Source organism: Acromyrmex echinatior, chromosome 5, assembly GCF_024713525.1.
Source record: "Acromyrmex echinatior isolate Ae372 chromosome 5, ASM2471352v2, whole genome shotgun sequence".
NCBI lineage: Eukaryota > Metazoa > Arthropoda > Insecta > Hymenoptera > Formicidae > Acromyrmex > Acromyrmex echinatior.
In genome coordinates this window covers 13,105,882-13,129,775 of record NC_141856.1, presented here as the reverse complement: position 1 = coordinate 13,129,775, position 23,894 = coordinate 13,105,882, and the positions used below count along the sequence as shown (strand labels likewise).

At 31.7% G+C, this 23,894-nt stretch overlaps 2 protein-coding genes across 5 annotated transcripts in view; one reads left to right on the top strand and one right to left on the bottom strand.

The window, feature by feature from the left end:
- LOC105151283 (protein amalgam) overlaps positions 1 to 23,894 on the top strand; it is a 285,411-nt gene that overhangs the window by 123,579 nt on the left and 137,938 nt on the right. The gene's annotated exons all lie outside the window — the stretch shown is intronic.
- On the bottom strand, positions 587 to 11,960 carry LOC147909813 (uncharacterized). The gene is made up of 4 exons (XM_087406572.1): positions 3,952 to 11,960; positions 2,907 to 3,584; positions 1,542 to 1,640; positions 587 to 1,368 (listed from the first exon to the last, which is right to left on the bottom strand). Exons 1-4 carry the CDS (start codon positions 4,002 to 4,004, stop codon positions 1,284 to 1,286), a joined length of 915 nt encoding a protein of 304 aa, XP_087262698.1. The 5' UTR covers positions 4,005 to 11,960; the 3' UTR covers positions 587 to 1,283.

Sequence of the window (23,894 nt, the reverse complement as noted above, 5' to 3'; positions counted from 1 at the left end):
AATTTTAATGTCTAGCGATGGCAATTGCCGCTTATAAACACGCCTGGCGATTGTGAACATGCGCCTCACTGCGCTAGACAGTCCTATCTTATTGCGCGCTTACATTTGGCAGGCTGGACGAATTTGACTATTTTCATAAGTTAATAACTCGTTAACCCCCCCCATCGCGGAAATTATAAAATGGTAGAGGAATTTTCTTCTCAATTCCATTCTGCTCATATGCAAAAGATTTATCGTTACTTTTGAAAAATCCTATATGTATATATTGTAATATCGTTATGGAATTTATTTATTTTCTAATATAATTTTTATCTTAATTCTTTATGACAGAGAGAAATTCTATTTTTATATAAGTATTACGTAAAATAATATTAAAAGGCTCCGTTAGAATCAGTCGTCGTCTTTTTATCTTTTTTTAATCGAACATCAAAATTAATAATTAATTGACAATATTCCTTCAACACGTGCACATGCTATTTTGTTACATTCCGTGTCGCTTTTGCGTACATCGTCCAAAATATTTCCTATAATATATATATACATATATATATTTGTATATATATATATATATATGTATTATATATATTGTATTTTATATATATATATGTATATATATATATATATATATATATATATATATATATACACACATATATATGTATTGTGTATCTAAATAATGTGAATTTGAATAAATAAACAATAATTATTTTAAGTAATGTCAGTATTATCTGTTAGTATTAGCCAGATTACTTTGCAATTCTAATACAGGATGTCTCACTTGAGAACCGTCGCGTCGAATGCAATTATCTCCTAGATCTAGACTATTCGTTATTCCAAAAAAAATTTCAAATAAAACTTAACACCTTGAATTAAGTCGCAATGGAACTTAATTATCTGATGAGCAAGTTATAGAAAGTAAAAGTTGTAGTGCGTAAAGATTTCCCTTAATCCAAGCAGAACAAAAAGTTATAATAATATCAAAATGACATCAATACATCAATGAAATTTGATCGATTTTCAGGAGCTTGCCAAGTTGTGACGTCATTATGAGAACTTGTAACTACATTGTAACTGCCACGAATTGATGCATTATCCTGTGCACTGTTACTAACGTTAATTCCTTCTTGAAATCTTGAGTAGCTATTCGTAATTGAGTAACATAATATTGTTGAGCTATTTAATCTTTCGAGAGCTTTGTTACTATAGAACTTCGATTCGGGAATTTTGATATCACTATTAGTAACACTTGACATATTGAAATAATAACATATACTTCTGCTGATCTACTTGACATCCAACAGCCAGTTTGTATCGTCATTATGAGAACTTGTAGCCACATTTTCTGCCATCACGAATTGATGCATCATTCTGTACATATTATTAACGTTAGTTTCTTCTTGAAATCTTGAGTAGCCATTTGTAACATGATATTGTTGAGCTATTTAATCTTTCGAGAGCTTTGTTACTATAGAACTTTGATTTGCGAATTTTGATATCACTGATATCAGTAACACTTGACATATTGAAATAATAACACATACCTCTGCTGATCTATTTGATATCCAACAGCTTGCCAGTTTGTATCGTCATTATAAGAACTTATAGTCACATTTTCTGCTGCTACGGATTGTTGCATCGTTCTATACACATTATTACCTACAATTTCTTTTCTAAATCTTGAATATTCATGTACATGATATTGATATTGAGATTTTAAATCTTTTATTTCAGAGTTAATATAAAATATGCTAATAGTGTAGTTGTTGCAATTATTGCAGTTATATATTTCATATCGATTACGAAACTTTAAAGTAAATTAAGTAATATAGTGGAAACCGGGAATAGTTGATACATAGGGATGTTGTTACATTTAAAATTGCTGCAAAACAACAAACGATAATATTACATTAAAAATATAATATTTCTGTAAAAACGGATATCATTGCGGATATCATGCTACAATAAGTTATTTCAGACTGAATAGCATATTTTCAGAAATAGGAAATATTTTTGATTTTTTATAGCCAAAAATAAAATAAGCCAATGTTATATTAAATGTTATTAGGTGCGCAACTAAGTTCTCGCTGTTATTTTGATGCATTTTCATCAAAATAACAGCGAGAACTTAGTTGCGCACCTAATATATTTATCAATCTGCTCACTATATTATAATTTTAACTATTTCTTAGAATTCTTAACATTTTATAGTTATATTAACGTCTTAACATATATTTTTTAACTAAGTAATAATTAAAATATGGCATTCCGGGACTAATTATGACAGGATGTGTCATCTGCTTCTCCATCGTCACATATAACCTCAACATAATCTATTGTAAGCGTAATAGCGGCAACTAAATGATAATCTTACATAAATTTATATTTTTATTTCTGTGATGAATGTAAGAAAAAGAAAAACTGTTTAAGTATATTATAAACGTTATTATTGTTACATACTTTTATATATATATATTGTTTTACAATTATTAATAAAGTATATATATATATATATATATATATGTATGTATTTTTTTTATTCCATTTAATTAAGTGTGCAATATTTTGAACTCTGGATATGTAATAAGTGACCCCCCCAGTAACATCCGACCTCGCATATGGGATTTAATTGTTATAAGGTGCATAATCTTTTATATTTTATTAATACTAGAAAATTAATCATATTATTAAATTATAAAAATAAATTTTTGTGTATTGTAAACTTGTGGCTATTGCAAAATAGCCTTACGGTTTATATACTATTTATTAGTTAAGTGCAAAAAATTCCTAAAAAAACCGTATCATCTATTCCTGATTTCCCCTACTATTTGTAATGTATTAAAAGTATATTATACGTAATATATTAATAACTTAAGAAAAAAACATTATTTTTATTACACAATAATTACCTTTGTTGATCCTGATTTCGAGGAGCTTGCTTATCAATATTATGATAGGAATGTATACCTGTATTTTCTTCAGGTATAGATTGTTGTGTCATTGTGTTCACATCTTTAGGTTTTTGTCGAGATTTTAAAGATTGACTCTTTTTAAAAAATACACAATTTAATACATCGCAAACGTGATGTATTAAAGCATTTGTTCCATAAAATATGTCTGTATTATTATTGCAAAGTTTGCACCATGCATTAAATTTTTCTATATCAATTTCAAAATATTGCGATAGAGACTTATTCGCAATTTCTTTTCGTACAATTTCTCTTATTTCTTGATGATGTATTTGCAGATGTCGTTTTATACATGGTATATATGCTTGATGAATTAAACTACCACAAAATTTACATTTTTCTTTGTATAAATCTACTTTGTCAAAGTATCGCCATATCAAGTTATTATTGTTTATCCATTTTAAGCGATCTTCTTCATTCCATATTTGGTGCTTATGGTATAAATGTGCCTTTAATGTTGATATTTTTAACATTTTATTAATATTCTTAATTGCATATGTTTTATTACAATTGTCTATATTGCACTGAATAGAATTGTTTAGTTTAAGAAAATGTTTCCACACCCAATTGTTTGATCTTTTCTGAGCTGCCATTACATCCACACGTAGCGATGTGTCACTAAGTATGAAATGCCAAAGAAAATGTTTAGATAAGTTGTTTAGGAAATTGATGATAGGAGAAAGAGTAGAACATATAATTTTTCACTAATATGTAAAGATTATTAATTGAATCTTTCATTTCAAGAATCATATAGTTTAATTTCTACTTATTCGATTTCTATTGTCAATCAATCAGATTAAAATTAATATTACATATTTTACACATCTTGACTTCAAAATAAAGTTTAACATTGAAAATTGGTACAAGTTTATAAAATTTGGAAATGTTTCTTGACTTTTTACTATATATGTCTATTACAAAATCATTTATCACCGTATTATTGTAGTAATCGTTTTTTTAAATAGATTAAATTAATTAACGATACCTTAATTTTAGATGTTGCCACATCCAATTATTTGATTCTCCCTGAGAGGCCATTATGTCCACACACAGTGTCGCGATGTGTTACTAAACACAGAACAGCGATTATGCTAAGGAAAATATTCAGAGAAACTGTTTAGGAAAGGAAATAGAAAGAGAGAGAGAAGAGAGAGAGTGAAACATGTAATGTTTCACTAAATTGTAAACATTAGTTTGCTGATTGAATTTTTCAGTTAAGAATCATGAAATTTTATTTCTGCTTATTCAATTTGTGTTATTAAATGTTTAAATTAAAGTTAATGTTATTTATTTTACTCATCTAGAAAATAAAGTTTAGCCATGAAAATTAGTATAACTTACAAAATTTGAAAATACATTTCTTTACTTTTTCTATATGATTATTACAACATCGATTACACAGTTATTGTAATAAACATATAAGTGAAATTAAATTAAATAATAATTAAGTAAAACTACAGGAAAGGGGAGCAACTGTCGATGATCTTGATATTGACGTATATTGTCAAGATCATGATCCTGAGTAATTTCTAATAGATTTACGGTGCTTGTCCTTCGTTAAAAAATTAACAAAGTTAATAATTATTTCCCCACTTTGCTTGGAAAGTTGATAACTCTAAAAACTCTAAGCAGGACGAGAAAGAAATAAGGTAGACCGATTATAGGCGCGCGACTTTTCATGCGAAAGTTGTACGCCCTTATATATATGGAGTGTACTTCGTTCCGCGTGAAGATTCGTGCGCCTCTACTTCACCGTTCCTCCAAATGCTTAGAGTCATCGACTTTCAAGGTAATAAATACGTTGTTCAAAAATGATGTTAAGACTCAAAAGTAAAATTATTGCTTAAACATTATTTCAATCGCATTGTGTTTATTTCTGAATTGTATTTTAAAAATTCACAATTCCATCATGTAAAATATCTATAGGTTCATAATAAAAGCTTTAATGATACATTAAAAAACAAATGAAGTCATAAAAATATAAAAAGTTTTATTTTATTACTACTTTCTATATTTAATATATTTTAATATTAATTTTATATCATAACTTACTGTAAGGTATTAAAGTGAAAGAGTTACATTTAATTTTATCATTTTTACTTCTAAATAAAAAATAAGAATGAATATTGAATACTATTAGTTGTAAACTGCTTTCATAAACTTAGAAACTCAGAAAATAAGAATAAGCGCGATTGCAAGTAAAAATAATGCGAAGATATTAAATTAAGACATTTAATAATTATTACAAATTATTGTTACGCTAAAAAAATTCATTCTTTTCGAAAACTTTACCTAATGTTAAAAAAGATAAGTTAATAAAAAAAGAAAAAACAAGACAGTGTTGTATATTATAATAAATAATGCATATTTCTAATTATTTATATATAATAAATAAGAATTAAATAAATAAGACTATCATTTGAAGGCGTATCTTTTTAATTAAAATGAGTTCCTTTTTTATTAATCATATTACAACTTATTTGTACATATCAATTTTTTAATAAATACGATATCCAAGCACGTTTCAATTACAATAGTTATGCATATCTATTTTGTGCAAATAAAATAGTAATAAAAAATATAATATAATATAATATAAAAATATAATAATAAACAAATAGTAACGTATAAATATGAACGTCGATGATTTGCTGAAACATAAATTCGGTTTTAATATCTTTAATGATTTCATAACGATGAATATTTAGTCGTACTATTTTTCTCGTTTTGACGATGCTCAATGAGAAGTTAGAGCAATGCCAGCTCGTATGTACGACATGAATCTTTATCAGCAGTCCATCTATTCATGAAAATCGTGACAGGTTCGCTCTTCTTTTTTTTCGGGTTAGCTGTCCCGTGCGCTGCGAAACATCACGGATGAGCTCTTCGTGTTCGTCCTCGACTCGTCTGCACTGCAATGGCGCGTAACTACGAAAGAGGAAAAGCGTTTCACACTGGCAATAAATAATAACGAATCCACGCGGTCAATGTGCCTCGTGACCGATATTCCCCATTTTCCTCTTTTCATTTTTCTCGCTTCTCTCCCACTTCCTCCCGCGCTTGTTTGTATCCAGCCAGAAACGCGTGGAAATGGGTGTTGAGCGTAGATGAATTTACGAAACGTGTAACACAGTAGCCATCAAAAACTATCGTTAATCTATACTTCCTTTTTTAATGTACTGTACATATAAATTCGAGAATATTTGAAAACACAGTTTTTTGTCAGAGATATTTCCTTAACAAATTATTAGCGCTATTTGTTATCGCACACGTTTTTATTATTAACAGAATAATGCCGTTGATTTGCCTTTATAAATTTTCCACATAATGCAATATATAAATTAAACTTTGTTTGAATTTAATAGTCACGATTTGTACGTACAGGCATGATGGATTTTATTTCTTGTTTTAATATCGGAAAGTGGTACAATTGTAGTGGCGTGGATGAATATTGCCTAGTGACAAAGCATTTTTGCAGAAATAATTTTTTAAATTTCTGCCAAGCTCATCTAAAACTCTCTCTATAACACGCAGTGACGAAAAAGTGTTTTAAATAACAACGAGTTACAGTAGTAATAAATAATAACGGATTTATGCTCGCTCGATGTATTCCACGACCTATTTTCCTTCTTTTTTTTGGTAGTTATTTTCCCTCAGTCGAATCATAAAATATGCAGTATCAACAGTCAATACTAAATAGTTATTGTAAATCAGTTGGTTACCTGATGTTAATATTTTTAATATTTCTCACATTTAATATACGTTATACATATAATAAAGAATTGTATTTAAATATTTAAAACAATTTCGTTTCATAATAAATATTGTAAAATATCTTACATTTCGCGATATAAATATATATATATCTTCCTTTGTGCAGAGAACAAAGCACTGAAGAATCAACTGTTAAAAGCTCTTAAATATGCTTTTAAGAACTTTTCTCTGTAAGTTTCGATAAACTTCGGAAGAAGCTATAACGATTGCTACGAATTTCATCAAAAAACATTCGCAATACATCGTAATATATTGTTGAGATGAGAAAAAGAGGAAGATAGAGAGCTTGCGTTTCGTGTGAGCAATAAATAATAATGCATCCATTCGCTTCGAGTCCGATATTCTCCGCACCCACCACCATTTTCCTCGCTTTCATAGACACTTCTCTCTTCCTCTTTGAAGCGCTACATGCAACCAGAAACGCAACAACGGCTTCGGGCCCTACACTCGAGAGTAAACGAATCCACGGTGCAATTAGCTATTATTCGAACGAAAATGATACATGGCTCCTATTCTGAGTGCAACAAAGGACGCTGGAGAATGGACGCGGTGCTCGCTCGCACGCGCATGAATCTTCCTCAGCGCTTTTTCGCGGAAATGATCGCATTCGCGATTCACCGCTCGTGTGTTCCCGTGGTTCCTGTAATACCATTACGGAGGTATATAGAGCAAATATAAAAAAGACGTAGCGCACAATGGAAATATAACACGTGACAAATATACTGTACAAATGTCGCACACATATTAGTTCACAACGTTTGTCGAATGGTATTTCAGAGCGAATCAATGCTTATTCAAATTTGATTCATGTAAACTATCGCCACAATTACTTCACTGAAATTTATTGTTATCATTCTTTAATTAACTTCGGGCTTAACTTTAGATTACTCCTGTGATTTTTGCAATGTAATTCTCGCGTGTAGTGTTTCTGACATCCCAAAATTATATTTTAATTTTCATAATTCTCTTTGATGAGTTAAATAAAGATAATATTTAGTATATCCTTCAGATAAAAATATAAATGCAAACAAATTTTTTAAATAATAAAGCAATTTACGCTATATATAACAATGCGTATGAATAGCATTTATACATTGAGGGAATTTATAAGAGATGTTCTGAACTTCCTATGCGAATAATAAATGGTTAACAAAGTCATTTGATAGACGAAATTTATTCAACGTCTACGTGCAATTTTCAACAATATTTCGTCGATGAAGAAGAGAAGATAAAAGAAAGCGGGTCAATCGATGAGAATACGTGCGAAAATTTCTACAAGAATTGCAGGTTTCATATCAAAGAAATATCATATTCTCTTTATTGTAAATTATCCAAGCGTGAATAAGTGTAGAGTTTTATCTTTAGTATAAGAAAAAGTAAAGGAGAGAGACAGAATTTTCTGTCATACAATACAAATTGTCTCTCCTCGTTGTTCAAGAGGAAAATGTTCCACAGTAAATGTTCCATAAAATTAAATCTTATCTTAAAACAATAGTAAAATACTTAAAACAAATTATTTAAGTTATTTCCTATTTTTTATTTTGAAAATTATGACCATCGAAGATATGTCTTATATACCACTCAAATATTTAACAATTTTCTTTCTTCTTTGTTACCTAAATTCTCTGTGGGATTAGAATAAAATTTTAAAGGAATATATTCCCTTTTGTAGAAATCAAACGGTTAAACATATCATTGCTTCGATATTTGAATTTGTATTATCAAAAGTGAATAATAAATGAAGCAAAAAAGGTACTTTTACGATCCACAGGATGTTACCGGAGAGGATAAGGCGTTTCTGCCCTTCGAATGATAAAAATTTTGCAATAAAAGTCAAAACAATAAAACCACAAAAATTGTAACTTCGCGCTTATGAGAAGTTTAAAATTCAGCACCATCCTGCTTTTTAACTTTTTATCTGACGCAAAGTCGAACTAAACCGCCACATCCGCGGGATTCCATCTCTCACAATAACACTTTTCTCTTCTTCTTTTTTTTTTTTTGTAAAGAGACCCGTGCTTGTTCACCTCTCTCAGGCGTTTCGCACCAGCGTTTTCCTGCTGTCGCATCTGTTCACGCTGCAGCACGACAAAATGACGAGAGAGAAAAGGCGCTTCGTGCTAGCAATAAATAATAACGGATCCCGTCGGTCGATGTGCCTCATGAACGATACTACCATCTTCTGCCTTTTGCAGCCCGTCCTTTACGCGAAATAGCTACGTACCGTCAGCAGAATGTAATAATGGCCTCTGAACTTTACGTTGCCGTATCTCACATCATTTTTCCTATCTTCCAGTAACGTGGCGGCCCTTTATCCACGATTAAGCGTCTGTAACCTTTTCACGGCAAATCCTGTATACGTTTGACAGTGCCGTATATGTAACTGTTATACAGCATGAATACGTGATTCAAGCGAGAATGTTGTTCTTTTTATTTTATTCTACTTCAAGCGGAAAAATTCGGTCATTGTTTTTTTTACTGTTCTTTATTGTTCATTTATATCAGACAAGAATACATACCTCGAAAAATTCGAAGCAGGTAAATTCAGTTCAAATAATGAGATTCTTCAAAATGTCGGTGACACTTTTGTTGGAAGACTAGAGATTGTGCTAGAATTAGTACGATTGTCGTACTGTGCAGGCGATATCAAATTTTCAAAGTGAAAATTGTGTTCAACTATTTGTTTCATTTACTAGTCGTCTTTGAAATGTTAAAAATCTCTTTTATTGTTGAATCACAATCATATTTTGCTTACGAGTATTAAATATTTATTAAACACTTACTGTAATCATTTTGTTGACTATTGAAAAACTAAAACTTTTAAAAATATTTTATATATTTTCTATAGACTCATGTACTTATAAATAAATTTTTAATTAGTAAATATTCAATTTTTAATATATTACATTTTTTATCTAATTTATTTACCTAAGATTTTTAAATTCGCAATTTTTAATAGTACAGTAGGAAATTATACCTCCTGTAGAAGGAATGATGTTCCCTCTTGGTTCCCATAAATTCGCTAGAATGATAGATCATTTTTTGCCTACAATATATCTTTATCCACGCTATAGATCGGTGAGTCCAGGTACTATCTAGGACTAACCTAACTGAGCGAACATTTTTTCCCGAATACGATAAATTCCTGTCTACCCCTCTTTCTCATTATTCGGTTCTGTCGTTTGCTAGTGCACTCGTCGATCAGATAAGGGGATACGTGTCCACTTCTGATCGGAAAATTCGAATCGCGCGACCTCGATCCGCCGTGGATTAAATTTAGAGAGGGGTAACGAGATGCCGTCCATCGCTTCTCGTCCGCCCGCTCTTTGATTGTGCTACGAAATCCGACGAGGATGTAAATTCGCGTCGATTAAAGGAGTAAAAGGAGTAAAAAAATTTACTCTGAAAAATAATGGTCGCATAATGATTCTTGTGTTTTTAAGATCCACAGTTTTCCATATTAATACGCTTTAAAAAATATAGAAATCTGATTCTGTGTCTCGGCAAAAATAATATTTGTTACAAATTATCTTCTTTATATGTATAATATTATAATTTTCTTGTATGAGAAAGATAAAGGAATTTGCGTTACTTTTATCGACGCATTAATAACTATGGGTTCGTTAAATAAAAAAAAAGAAATTATAAACTGTATTACAAAATTTCGTCCAACTATAATAATTCCTTTGATATATTTCAAACATTGTTTGAAAAAAATTTCTTCTTATATAGTTCATACAACGATATTTCTAAAATAATCACTGTGAATCTAATAATCTCGCGAGCTTTGCAAATTTGTTATGGCACATTTTATCACTAATAAACTGCACCAATGACAAAGTTCAGAATTTCAAGCGGCCTGTGACAATGTGTAGTTAATAACATTAATTTTCCGTTGCGCAAAATCCGCGCGTTCCACCCTTCCTCTCTTCCGCATATGCGTATTTGCCAACAGTAATTAAGCCGTAAGCATATTTCGCGTTTCCACGAACTCATGCCGCAACGAGTGTGACTATTTTCGTGCGACAGGCAGTGCAATATAGCACTAGTCATTCCCTACAATTGGAGATGAAACGGATTAAATGGATTCAATTGCTGCCGCGAGAAGAGTGCAATGTTCAATACTTCACTTTCCGAATGTCACATGACGAAGTATAAAAGTCATCTATAATTTTGGTATTAATATATATTTCAATTTATTTGCGAAATTTCATTCGAAAAATAAATACAATGCAATATTATGTATTTCGTAATTATGTTAGTACTTGCAATTATTTAGGTAAGTGCATTACTGCTCAATAAGATTAGAACGACATAAAAAAAATTGGTAGATATTAAAATATACATATATAAATGAATTGAATATATTTGCATAATATTTAATTTTTAAATCAAATTTATTCAATGAATTCATTTGCTTTCTCTCTTTTGTAGAACTTTAATTTAAATTTTTGTTTTACATTTTAATTTTACTTAACAATGATGCATTTAGTCTTCCATTGCAATTTGAGAGTGCATTGCAATACATCGTAGCTTATTACTTTTCATTAACCATTTGATATTCGTATAATTGTTAAAAGATATAATTCCAATATATTTTCCATCTTTTATAATCTAATAGGATTAATTCGAGGATTAAAAGTTATATCGAGGAGTAGAGTTTATATTGAGTAAAAGTTTTCTTTTCATAAATTTTTTCTATTTGCAAATTATGCTTCTTTTTGTCATTTATAAAATTTATGAACTTTATTAGTTGAATTGTTACAATTCATAGATTATTAAAATTGTTGTGAGCGAAATTAAATTAATGGCAATCGATTAAAGTAACGAGCATGATGACCACAAAAAGGTACTGCAATTACGCCGACGCGTTTAAGAGAAGATGATACGAGAAAATCTTGGAAAGGATAAAAATGAAAGAAAAGTGTACCATGACAAATGAATGCTCACAGATACAGCCACATTATTAATTAAGCAGCTCCAGCTTGTTACTGGAGATGAATACTTGATCGGAGCAGTCTATTTCAATTCTTTCTTCTTCTTTCACAATAGTAAAGTATGTTAAAGAAGCCCATAAATTTGCGTGATCTTTTACGAAAAAGTGTTCGCTTTCGGAATAAGAAAACTTATATATCTTCACTATAATCGTAAGAATAGATTAAAAGTTTCGCATTAGTCATTTCTGTGAAAATGTTCGCGAAAGATTATTCTATAATATTATATACTCTTTTGTGCGGAGTAATATACATATTTTATATGTATAATAAAACAAAATTTATACAATATTTTATAATAAAACAAAATTTAAAATATGGTTCTAAAAATATATATTTTAAAATATAATTGTTATTATTTTTATAAAATATAAAGGGAAAATGTATGAGATGTTGTCAAGATATCAAAATATCCATTAATTTAATTAATTTTATAATTATTTTACATTGTGTTAGCAATATCGTTTCCCTGAAATGTATCTCTATGATAGGAATAGATACAGGGAAACCTTAGGAAAGCACGAAGAGAGAAATTATACGGGGCTGTTCTCTTCGCTAAGGCTTTGCTTTATTAAAGGTGAAACTTCCTGGAACTTCGAGATTATTTAATTAAGTATTCGTAATGGAAAAGCAGTCATTCGTGAAGCACGGGATATTAGACCTGCTCTCGCATTGTATATGAATTATTATCATAGCTGTAACAGATATTCTTAAATAGATGGCTCCCTTTAATTCAATTCTCATGAAACCACCAAACCGCTTTTGACGTAATTTATTTTCAAAAGATATTGCTAGGTTTCTCTTCCCCCCCCCCTTCTCTCTCTCTCTCTCTCTCTCTCTCTAATCAGTTCACTAAATTTATTTGCGTTTGCTATGAAATCTCACGAATTTATCAAAGATTTATTAACATTTCACTCCTCCATTTATTTATTTGTATATATTTAGCTCCGTTCAATGCAATACATCTGTATTTAAAATTTTTTCACATTTCTAACAATATTTTTAAACGGTCCAATTAAATGTATAATTATTTTCCAAATTATTAAATAATTTCTCGATAATATTAAGATGGAAATGATGTTACGTCACAGAAACATTGTCCGTCCTTTAATCTTACTTTTTATGTATACATATATGACGTCATAGATATAAAAATTAAACCTGAAGAAATATGTGTAATAATGATATATTAAATCCAATAATTGATCTAGAAACGCTACAATTACCTAACGCCACATAGATTCTTTTTAAAAGCTAAACTTTACCTTATGATACTTATCTATGTCACGATTAGCAATATCGTGAATTAGATTAGGAGTAACGTCGTAACACCGTAAAAGCTCCACGTCACGGTGCTGTTGCGGAAGGATGCGCCACGCCATAAACGTGCTCGCGAACGCGCAAACGGGAGCTGGAAGCGGGCGGCATAAAATCGCATTATCCCGAAGGCGCTATTCCCGCTCCCACGGGGTTATACTTCGTTTCACGAATTTTTCCGCGTCCGTGCGCTCGCCGCCGGTTTTCGAAGCTCTCCCCACCCACAGATCGCAAAATATTCAGGGAGTTATGTGTGTCTTTCGCCTGGATGGGTAGACCGGCCACGAAATCCCACCAGCAGGAATTCCCTTAACACGTTTCGAGGGTGAAAACGAGGCGCTTTGGGAAGGAGATGGTAAGGGGGTCTGTGCTTGCAGCGCGAGGCGGTTGCGGCATGAGGCAATAAACGCCGACACTATCTAGCATCCCCGGAATGTTATATAAAAGCTCATAAATAAAATTCCCATACGCTTGAAGAGGTAGCGCGTTGGCGCGCAGGCCGACACGATTTTTTTTCTTAATTGTCTTTACCTCCCTCTGTCTTCCTTCTCTGTCTCCTGCTCCAGGAGACGGACGACGGCGCCTGGGGCCGACATCGTGGAACCTTTCGAAGCACCTAATATCTTAGAACATACGTTATTATACGTTTTGTGGAACGTAAACAATTTATATCCAGTTTTAGCAATATGAATTAATTTTTAACCTCAATTTAATTTACTCTTTATTTTTTTTTAAATTCTCTGGAACTAAAGAACAATGAAAAGTGCATTAAATTGAGATTAAAGTTAATTTTTAGCGAGTGGATTTGTTTTTAAAATTTTGCAGTTTTTCTTGAGTAAGATTTTTTATAATTCATTATTTTATTGTATTCCTTAAAATATGATACTGTGCTTCAGCGGCACTATAATGCATTTCTGTCTATAATGATATCCTGTTAATCTACATTAGTAGAAACGGGCAGTACATATCGCAAACACATATTATAGCAAGATATCTATCGTTACTAATATATGAGAAGCGAAGAGATGTGTAATCTTTGTTAAATGAATAGCACCAGCTGCATCGAAATAATAGCATATCCGTTACGCTTGAAATCACTTCATCGTTTGGTTTACGATGTAATTTTTGAGGCACCTCTGACAAAATTTCACAGGCGAATGTATGCATCATTCGCTGCGATACCATGAAAAATGCAATTTCGTGCTTCTCAGTGATTACGATGTATGTAATCTACACTGACATTGCATATGTGTGATACAGAATATTCTCCAGTGTGTTTTCTTTCTTTCTTTTAAGCTTTTAAACAAATTACTAATTTCTCGTTTAATGAAATTTTACGTTAAATTTTTGTTAAAGTAAGGAAAAGTGGGGACTGCAAGTGTTCAAGAGAAAAGTTAAAACTGATAGTTATTACAATTAATTAACAGAAGTCTTTATTTAAAAGATATTCCAGTTATTTAATTTTTAACTATAATAATTAGTATTCATATATTATTAATATAATTTTAAATAAAAAACAAAACCCTTCCCGTTCGGAATTATCTGCCGCCACGAAGCAATGTCGAATTGGTTTTGTTTTTTAATTAAAATTATAATTTATATTAATGATATACAAATGTTATTTATTGTAGTCATTCAAAGCCAATATTTTTAATAAAGATTTCTATAACCGATAAATAATTGCTTTTAATTATATAAATGGTAAATAAATTATATGATTGGCTTTATTTAACTTTTCATTTAGATGTTTGCAATTTTCCCATTTTCCGTTACATTAAAATTATCAAAAACATGATATTTATCTTAAACAATCTATGTGTTTTATGAAAACACTTTTACAGTACAGTACTAAATATATGTATATCAGATTCATTGGGGATGCGTCAAATGAGAGAATATCACTACTTCAATATACTGTAACAGTATCAGTTCTCATTTCCCCTGTATTCGCAATTCATCTACATTTTCTTACTTTTGATATTAAAAATCCAATTTTTAATATCTAGAGAAATAATTTTATGGAAAGTTGGAAAATATCGAAATTATGCAGCTAAAAAATCCACAGTTAATCAAAACTTTGGTTAGATACAATATACATGGCAAAATCAAATAGAAATGGATTGCTCTACTTCTAACATCGATTTGATATAGATTTAATATAGACATATCAATACCTAAATGTTTGACTTAATATTTTTTGCGTTGTGGCACAGTTGTGGCAATTAATAATTGTATCGAAATATTTACTATAATTTAATTTAGCAGTAACTTTATTCGATAAATTAATATACTGCTGCTACCGCAAGAAATATGAAATTGCAAATGGAAAAAAGATAAAGATCTCGCGTGCCTTGACGTTATTTTCTTTCTTCATAATATTTTAATGACTGACATTTTTGCACGAAGTCAAGCGCCAGTTGTATTCCACTTACGTGACAATAGTCGCGTAGAACTAAATGCTCAAGTAAGGAACTATCCCCTTTCTACAAATTATTCATTATTGTTATCAACTTTCTTACTTGTAATCACTTTCATTACAAAACAAGATATATATGGTACACGATGATTATTTTATACATGCTAACATATTCCTCGAAATATATCGCAATCTGCTCATTTTATCTTGCATGAAGTGCTTTTAGTTACAATACGTGCATTTTGCATAAAATATAGTTCAGCTTAGATGTTTTATTTTTCCTGTATATTTATGAATACATGAAATACATGAATACATGAAATAAAGGAACTTAGAGAGTTCGTCGCCAAATTATCTGAAGTATCGCTGTTTATCGATCTCTTTCAGCGAAGGACTATTCGTTATTTGGTCCTATTTGACCTCTCGTTCGTATAAAAAAGAAACTTGAAAATAAGTGTACGAAGAGAAACGGAGGAAAGAGAGTGTCATGGGCTACTCACTAAACGGCGTCTAAAGCTCTGTCCGCAAGCTAAGTAACGAGCTTTCGGCCAAACTTTTTTCCTGAACGGCTGCCAAGTGGCCGAGGGGGGTGTTTGCAAGGGTGGTCGCTGGTGACGGGTAAAAAGGACGAAAGCAGAAAAAAGAGGAATCCGGCTCTCTTTCGTGAGCATTTTCACCCCACGGCCAGCTTTTCCGTTCCTAACTTTTTTGTCTGTGACAAGCTCTCATTAAGCTCATTTGCCGTTCAATACTAAGTTTCTCTTTTCGAGGACGCACCACAGAGAAAAAGGCAAATACTGTTTTAATGCGAGATCGTACCGACAACACGTTCTATAAACTTCTAGATAACTTTTTACGCATATTCTGGGAAAATACATGTTGAGCGATATTATTTTAGAGCTGAATTCTGCAACGGTATTTCCATAATTAAAATTAAGATGGCATTTTATAATTAAATAAACCGAGGGTAAATAAATATGATTAAGGCGAATAATGAAATAAAAGCATGACTAAAAGATAAATATTGTTGATTCTAAGACACGTGAAATACGTAAACAGTGTGATTATTAAAATTATTATTAACTTTATCACACAAATTTTCTTATACAAACGATAAATATTTAGTAACGACTTAGAACTAAAAAATCAAATTTGGATTCAGAATCTAAAACAGATTCTTTTCACAGTACAAGAATTCTTGTCAACTGTTTAATTACTATCCGTAAAATATCTTATATATTTTACAATATATATAAATATATATATATATATATATACAGGGTGGGCCATCTATTGGTACGTTTTTGAATTTCGTCGTATGGCAACACCGAACGAGCTACAGACCCGAAATTTTGACAGTTTATTAGTCATACCGTCCGCGGCACGAAACAACATGTTTTCTCTTGAAGAGCGTTTTGAAATTTTAAAAACTTATTTTCAAAGTCAGTGCTGTGTCGCCGAAACTGTACGAATTTTGAAAAGAAATATGGGTCGTGATAGAGCACCCACCGAAGGAGCTATACGCAAATTGGTGAGGAAAGTTCGTGAGAAAGGGATGTTAGTGGATGACAGAAGTGGTCCCAGAGCTCGGACAGTGCGCACACCCGAGAATATTGAGGCTGTGGCCCAAAGTGTGAGACAATTCCAGCTTTGAAAAACAATATTACGACTGTTTTGAGTGAAATTGGCGCCGAGGTAGTCCAAAATGTCATTAATAATTGGGGTGACCGAATGGCATACTGTAAGGCCAGTAGAGGGAGCCACATGAACGAAATCGTTTTTCATTCTTGACGCGGATACTTTTAGCTTCACAACAAAAAAAAAATTAATAAAAAATATCAATGTATGCTCATTTGATCGCATTTTTAAAAACGTACCAATAGATGGCCCACCCTGTATATTAATGTTACTCATAAATTATTAATTTGTGAATGATATTAAAAGGACATTTAAGGCGTAAAAAACGCATACACAATAATTGTAATTAAAATAAAATAAGAATTGTAATAACAAAATTTAATTAAAACTAACTTTAATGAAATGTACGCAATTTGCAAGGAAACAAATGGAAAATCAATAATATAATTTTGTGTCTCATGGGTTTTAAATTAACAATTACAAAGTAGCAATATTTTTATTGCAATTCAATTTACATCAAATTGTCGTATACTATTAAATATCTTGTATTCTTTGTAATTTAATGTGCGCTTATAGTAGTGGCTTATAATTTCAGACTGTCATTAACTAATGCACTTAGAGATGGTCATGCACCAACAATTTCTGAGCGTATTGCTAATAAAGGGTTAAGTGCTAGTGCATACGCTGATAACTACAACCTGGAACGTCACAGCTCTAGCGAATCGCTTAGAGCATTTCAGAGTATTGCCCGGTATACCATCATATTGGACTGCACATCGACTCTGTGCCTACTCGGTACGCATGATTGGTTGGTTTTCGAATCAGCATGGATATACGCAAACCAGTGTGCATCCAGTGTGAGCGATGCATCATTGGACTACACCGATGAAATATTCGTAAAATGTATTGTAAAAGTACTGCGAAGGTCGGACGTATATAATAATAGAGTCTCTTTCTCTCTTTCTCTCTCTCTCTCTCTCTCTCTCTCTCTCTCTCTCTCTCTCTCTCTCTAATGAGAAAATTACATAATTTCACGCTGTTTTACAATACGTTAAATATCCGATTTCGTTAAATAATGTTGCACATTTTATTGTATGTTTACATTTGTTACAGCAGTTTATTAAATAAAACATAACGATAAATTTATGAAATTAAGATAATTATGTTATAAATATCATGCAGAATAAGAATATATTAGATTCTTATATAGATAAATCAAATAAATAAAAAGGCGCCAAAACATTCTTAGGGCTGGATCTTAATGATATTTTTGTTTAAATTTTTAAATACATTTTAAGTTCAAAATAATGGGCGTGCAGTTTATATAACTGAAAGATGTATTTAGAAATTTACATAGAAATATTAGATGTCACTAAGCCGATCCTGACCGTATTTAATGCTTTTCTTTACTTATTTGATTTATTATACAGAATAATTAAAATTTTGTAGGATAAAAATGTTTTATCTTGGCATTACTTGTTTTTAGAAACTGGGGAGAGGGGGGAGGCTTTTAAATTCACATCCCTAATAATTCTTGTCCCATTTAGAACGAATCTCCGAACACAACTGTTATTCAATTAAGATTACGAGAATTGCAATAGGCGAAGCATGAAAGTGCAATTGTAAGCAACATGCAAGATCCAAAACATCTTTTCATTGAAAGCTTCATAGAATTACATACGACGCCCGCTTATAACGAGGCAATAGTCGAATTTTGGTGATATTACCGAGGCAAGTGACGACTAACGAGACACATTCATCAGCCCGCGGAGATACAAGGAACGAGTTTCATCTCTCGGTAGGGTGCTCCAATTCACTCAGAATAACGCACTTCAACCCTGCCGGGCAGGCGGATACATGTTCATGCACAGCTGTACAATTTATACGACATATACCTGTGTCTAGAAGGTGCCCATAAAGACCCTATTTCGTCGAAATTATGCGGAAACGTGCCTTCATACAGCACCTGAGAGTCTAATTTTCGAACGCTGCCGTGTTGCTTGCGAGCAGGTCTCGCTATTTCTACTAAATAATCCTATATAATGATTATCTTGTGTTTCTTTTTCAAATAAGCTGCTTGCGTCATTTACACCTTCATGTTTTTATACTGTAATTAAGTATTACAATATATCTACATTTTATTAAGATTTTTATGAAAGATATAAGTTGCAGAAAATTGCTCTGAAGTAAAAGTTATAATATTAAATATGTATATATTTTTATGTAATAAAATAATTGCTTGTGTGTGTATGTTTGAGATTTAATTAAAAAGTTTTTTAGGTTTAATCAACTATTTATACAAAATAAATTTTATGGAAATGTTTACATACTAATTTATATATGAAATACTTTAACTTTAGTAATATCGACAGGCTTTATAAACGCCAATTACATAAATAGAATGCATATAGAATAGAATTTGCACAGCTGCGCGCAACAATGTCACGAAGTTTCGCCAATTGTATCTACATATCCATTTTCCCTCTTATTGTTGGCGGTCAATCTCTAGTACTGAGTTTTCCAATTGCTTTTATGCCCGCTCGGAAATGCACTGGCGTATTTGGGTTATTACAGCTATTATTATTCATTCGATTCACAAGCTCGCCGACATTCGTTCGTTTATTCTACGAACAATTTAGTCCGCTCGATAAAAGATCGACGCGACGATCCAATTCGTATGTATTCGATGACAAATGATCTCAAAAGTGTATTCTGCAGGAACAGTAGCTTCGATTCGCAATGATTTATAATAATTATAGTGTTTACGTACGAACATATATTTGTATACAGGCAAGAGGATCAGTTGATCACAACATTTGATGAATGCTAAAATAATTACTATCTGTGTGTTTTGATAGATAAATTAACAAATTCACTCTCTTTGTAGCACAAAAAACAAAGTGAGGCTATTATAGTGTGTGGGTTAATTAATGATACTGTAATTTCAGTTATCTCGTGAAAACAAAACTCGACTGAGATCAATATCGTGAATGTAATTATTAATACAGCTGAAACCAATGTATGGAAATAGGTAACGATGACGAACTGTTATTATTATTATTAATAATATTGTTATATCTCTCAATCTGTTACTATAGTAATGCCTTCTAAACAGAATTTACTTATTATCGTTTTCCCTATTTCTCTATTTCCTTTTCTGTTTCTTCATATTGTTTGTATTTAAAGGATTTTGAAATGCTTTAGCAATAAAAAATACGACGTAACGCTGATATCCACCAATTACCGTTTCGTATTGCATATACTATGACGCACTATGTATAATATTGTTAATATGCATCCTCTCAGCTTACATATGGCTGTATGCAATACAATAGGCACATAACAGTTTAACCCTTATGTACGTAATAGTTTGTGACTGCATATAACGTATTCCGTCGTAACATAATAATTATTTCCTTGTCGTAGCAAGCATCTAAGTTGAGCAGTAAATTTCTTGCAGATTGCCATTATATCATATTGAAAAATCTTTACATTATCAGTAATTATTTATAAATTTGTTAACATAATTAATTTGAGAGGAAAAAGTAGCTCTTAAATTCACAGTTTGTCTGATTAAACGACATTATGTCTATATTTTTATACTCTCATTGTATGTATAAACTTACGCAAGTGAATAAATATTTGTATTATAAATTTATAAATAAAAATGTAATTGTTAATTAATTTTATGTATAATTGTTGAAATTGAAATTAATTTCTTGGATTGTGTTTATAATACTTTTGCGTAAGTTAACAAAATCACATAAATTCTTTAAAAAATATATACTATGAAAGTAAATAGATATAATATCATTTTATAACACAACATAGAAGTACAAATATTTTAATTTGTTTTGCTAACAAAAAACAGAATATTAAAAAATAAAAAATAAAATATACAAAATATTAATGTATGAATCTTAAGAAGATACTTAGGTAGTGTATTACACCTCGTAAAAAGTTTAATTAATTATAAAAAGAGTAATTATTTTCCTACTGTATTATAAAATGTTATATCCTGAACGTTACACACACTTTGTATTTTTGTGAGAATTACTCTTTGAGTAAATTCTCACAAAAATACGAAGTATTTTCTTTTCGGTAATTCCCAGGGCTTATTAAACACGATGGCCGCTAAAAATCAAGCACATTTTCTCCAGCCACAGTTATATTATACCAGTCTCGTTTTCTTTCGCCGTCATAAAAACGTAAAGCATCCCGCAACCACCTGCTACGCAGTAGTTGCTGTCCGCAGCAACGACTCGGTCCTTTTTAACTCATTTACCCCTTCCTCACGCTATGTAGTGCGTGATTTAGCACGCCTACGTCTCGGTAGGCAGGTGCGTTTCGCGCTCGCAAATTACGCGTCTACCGCTATTCAGAAGTCCGTGACAATTCTAGGATGGCAGGAACGGGAATGCGAACTCCCGTCTCACGAAGAGGCGATGATGGTTGGCGCAAGTGAGAGCAACCTGAAAATCAATGCAACCGGTAACCGTATGAATGCACGCATCCTCGGCCCTTTCATGCTGCAATCAAATGTGCTGGGCGGATTACGTGCAGTGTAGAAGATGATGTATCACGCGAAGAAAACGCACATGAAAATATTGTGATTAGATTATTATTAAATTATTAAATTTAATTGGCTACCATGTATATCTCACATATAAATTGAAAATTTTATTTTGCTTAATTAAATAAATTTAAAAAAAATTAAAAGATTCAGAGAATGATTTCGCAATAAATTAGTAATATTAAAAATTAATAATATAATTAAAATTAAGTTATCAAAGAAGTATAGGCTCTAGTGATAATAATCAATGAGATAGTTAAAAAGCTTGTTGTGAGAGCCAACGCCAGTTGTAGTTGAGAATTATAATTTATTTTCCAATGCACACATATAAAATAAACTAAAACATATATGTCTTTGGCTCTCAGCAGGCTTTTTAACTATCATTGATTAAAATTAAGTTGTATTCTGATATTCGTATTGCGCGTAATAATAATCCGAAAGAATAATTATCTATAGAATCACATTACAATTGCACGCCTTACGAAAAAGGATTTCATTTGAAATAGATCTAAATAGAACAATGATCTTTTCATTATCTTATTATAAAGAGTATAAGTAAGTAGCTTCAAAACAATAATTGTGAAGTGCAGCAATTCCCGCAGCATCTCTATTTTACGTTTTATCGTTAATTGGCCAATTAACGATAAAATTGCATCGACGAATTAGTAATTCCATTTAGTACGGGCACGCCGGCGGGCATGCTTAATTATTCACAAAGTTCTTAGAACGGACAGAATGTGACGGGTGGGTCTCTACGGTACGCTCTATTTTGTCGATAATTAAGCGCTTGCCGGTTGGCGTCTGCGATCCGTGTTAATTCCGAATTAATTCACGACGGGATAACGCGGTGTGACGGGAAGAAACCGACTAGGTTTTCCCCGCGTATTTCTTCGCGAGCTGAGCCATGTAAGTCGCGGCACAGTCACAGCGCCATGCAAGAGGTATCAAGAAAATGGATATTGGTACGTAAAACGTGTGTAACTTTGGGCTCAAGCACGTAAGCTCTGTATCTTGATTGCCAGGCTGGCTTTAAAGTTAAATCCCGCGGAAGAAGGCGAAAGATAATGCAACGCTGACGCTTATATAGAGATGCGCAGTTCTTTGAATAAAACTGAAGTCAAATGGAGTGCAACCTACGTCATATGATTTTTCTGTAATTAGCCCTTAGACTATCTAAAAGACTGCTTTTGATTTTATAAATTTATGTTTTTTTGCTGAAAAATCGGAAACATGAAGTGTAATCTTAAATGATACTTAAGGATCAGTTTCTTTAAATAAAATTGCATTTTGAATTTGTACATAAAAAGAACAATTTTACTGACGTATTTCAAAAATTTAACTACAGGTACACAGATTTAAAAATAATCTTGTTGGATCGCAAAATTAATTATATAGTAAACTCAAGCATTACGTTGCAAAAATTTAGATACTTCAGCAAAATCTTTCTTTCCGAATAATGACAGTAAAATAAAAATCTAACATCATATTTTCTTTGTTTATATCATACTTCCGTATTAATTTCATAAATTGCAAAAAATCGTCCTTTTATCGTATCTTCTTTAAGGTTTGCCATTTGCAAAATCCGATTCCCATTTTCCATTTGCCACGTGTACGTATTTGAACATGCGTGAAGGTAGAAAAGGTACAGTAGATACGTCTCTCATTGATTTCCGTCGGTGCCTGGCTTATATTCATTACGAAGGCGATGTGGAGAGATCGAATTAAATTCACGACGGAGAGGAGAAACGGATCTCCCCCGGAGATCCATTAGATGTCAATTAGACGCAATATCGGAACGCGATGCCCGACAATTCTCCGGCTGTCGTCGATTCCTACGTTTTCGATAATCCGCTTAATATCGCGGCCCTTCCGACGGAAAGAGCGGGCATTAAACCGATGAGAATTGAATTATTCGATTTCCTGCCGTTCCACCGTGAATCCGTCGAAACTTGCGTGAGTGCAATTACGCATAACTGCATAACCGTACGCAAATTACGACGAACCAAGGATACATACGTTATTCCTCGTGCGGATATTCCTGCAATTGTTCAGAAATGATCGATAATGACTCAGTTATTTGTTGTGGAAGTTACGGTAGGCAGTCAGTGTAAACTTGATTTTCTGCTTTATGAATAATTTGTTATGTTCTACTATGCAGTAAACGTAGTAAATAATTATCTCAAATACGTGGGATTAGAATTTTCAATTGGTTCTTA

What these genes read in the sequence shown, in the direction of transcription:
- LOC147909813 (XM_087406572.1), bottom strand. Translation starts at nt 4,004, where the DNA reads ATGGCCTCTCAGGGAGAATCAAATAATTGGATGTGGCAACATCTAAAA. An exon ending in TGGCAACATCTAAAATTAAG is followed by an intron (nt 3,585 to 3,951) that starts GTATCGTTAATT and finishes TTTCATACTTAG; the next exon opens with TGACACATCGCTACGTGTGG. An exon ending in TATCAAATAGATCAGCAGAG is followed by an intron (nt 1,369 to 1,541) that starts GTATGTGTTATT and finishes TAATATGTACAG; the next exon opens with AATGATGCATCAATTCGTGA.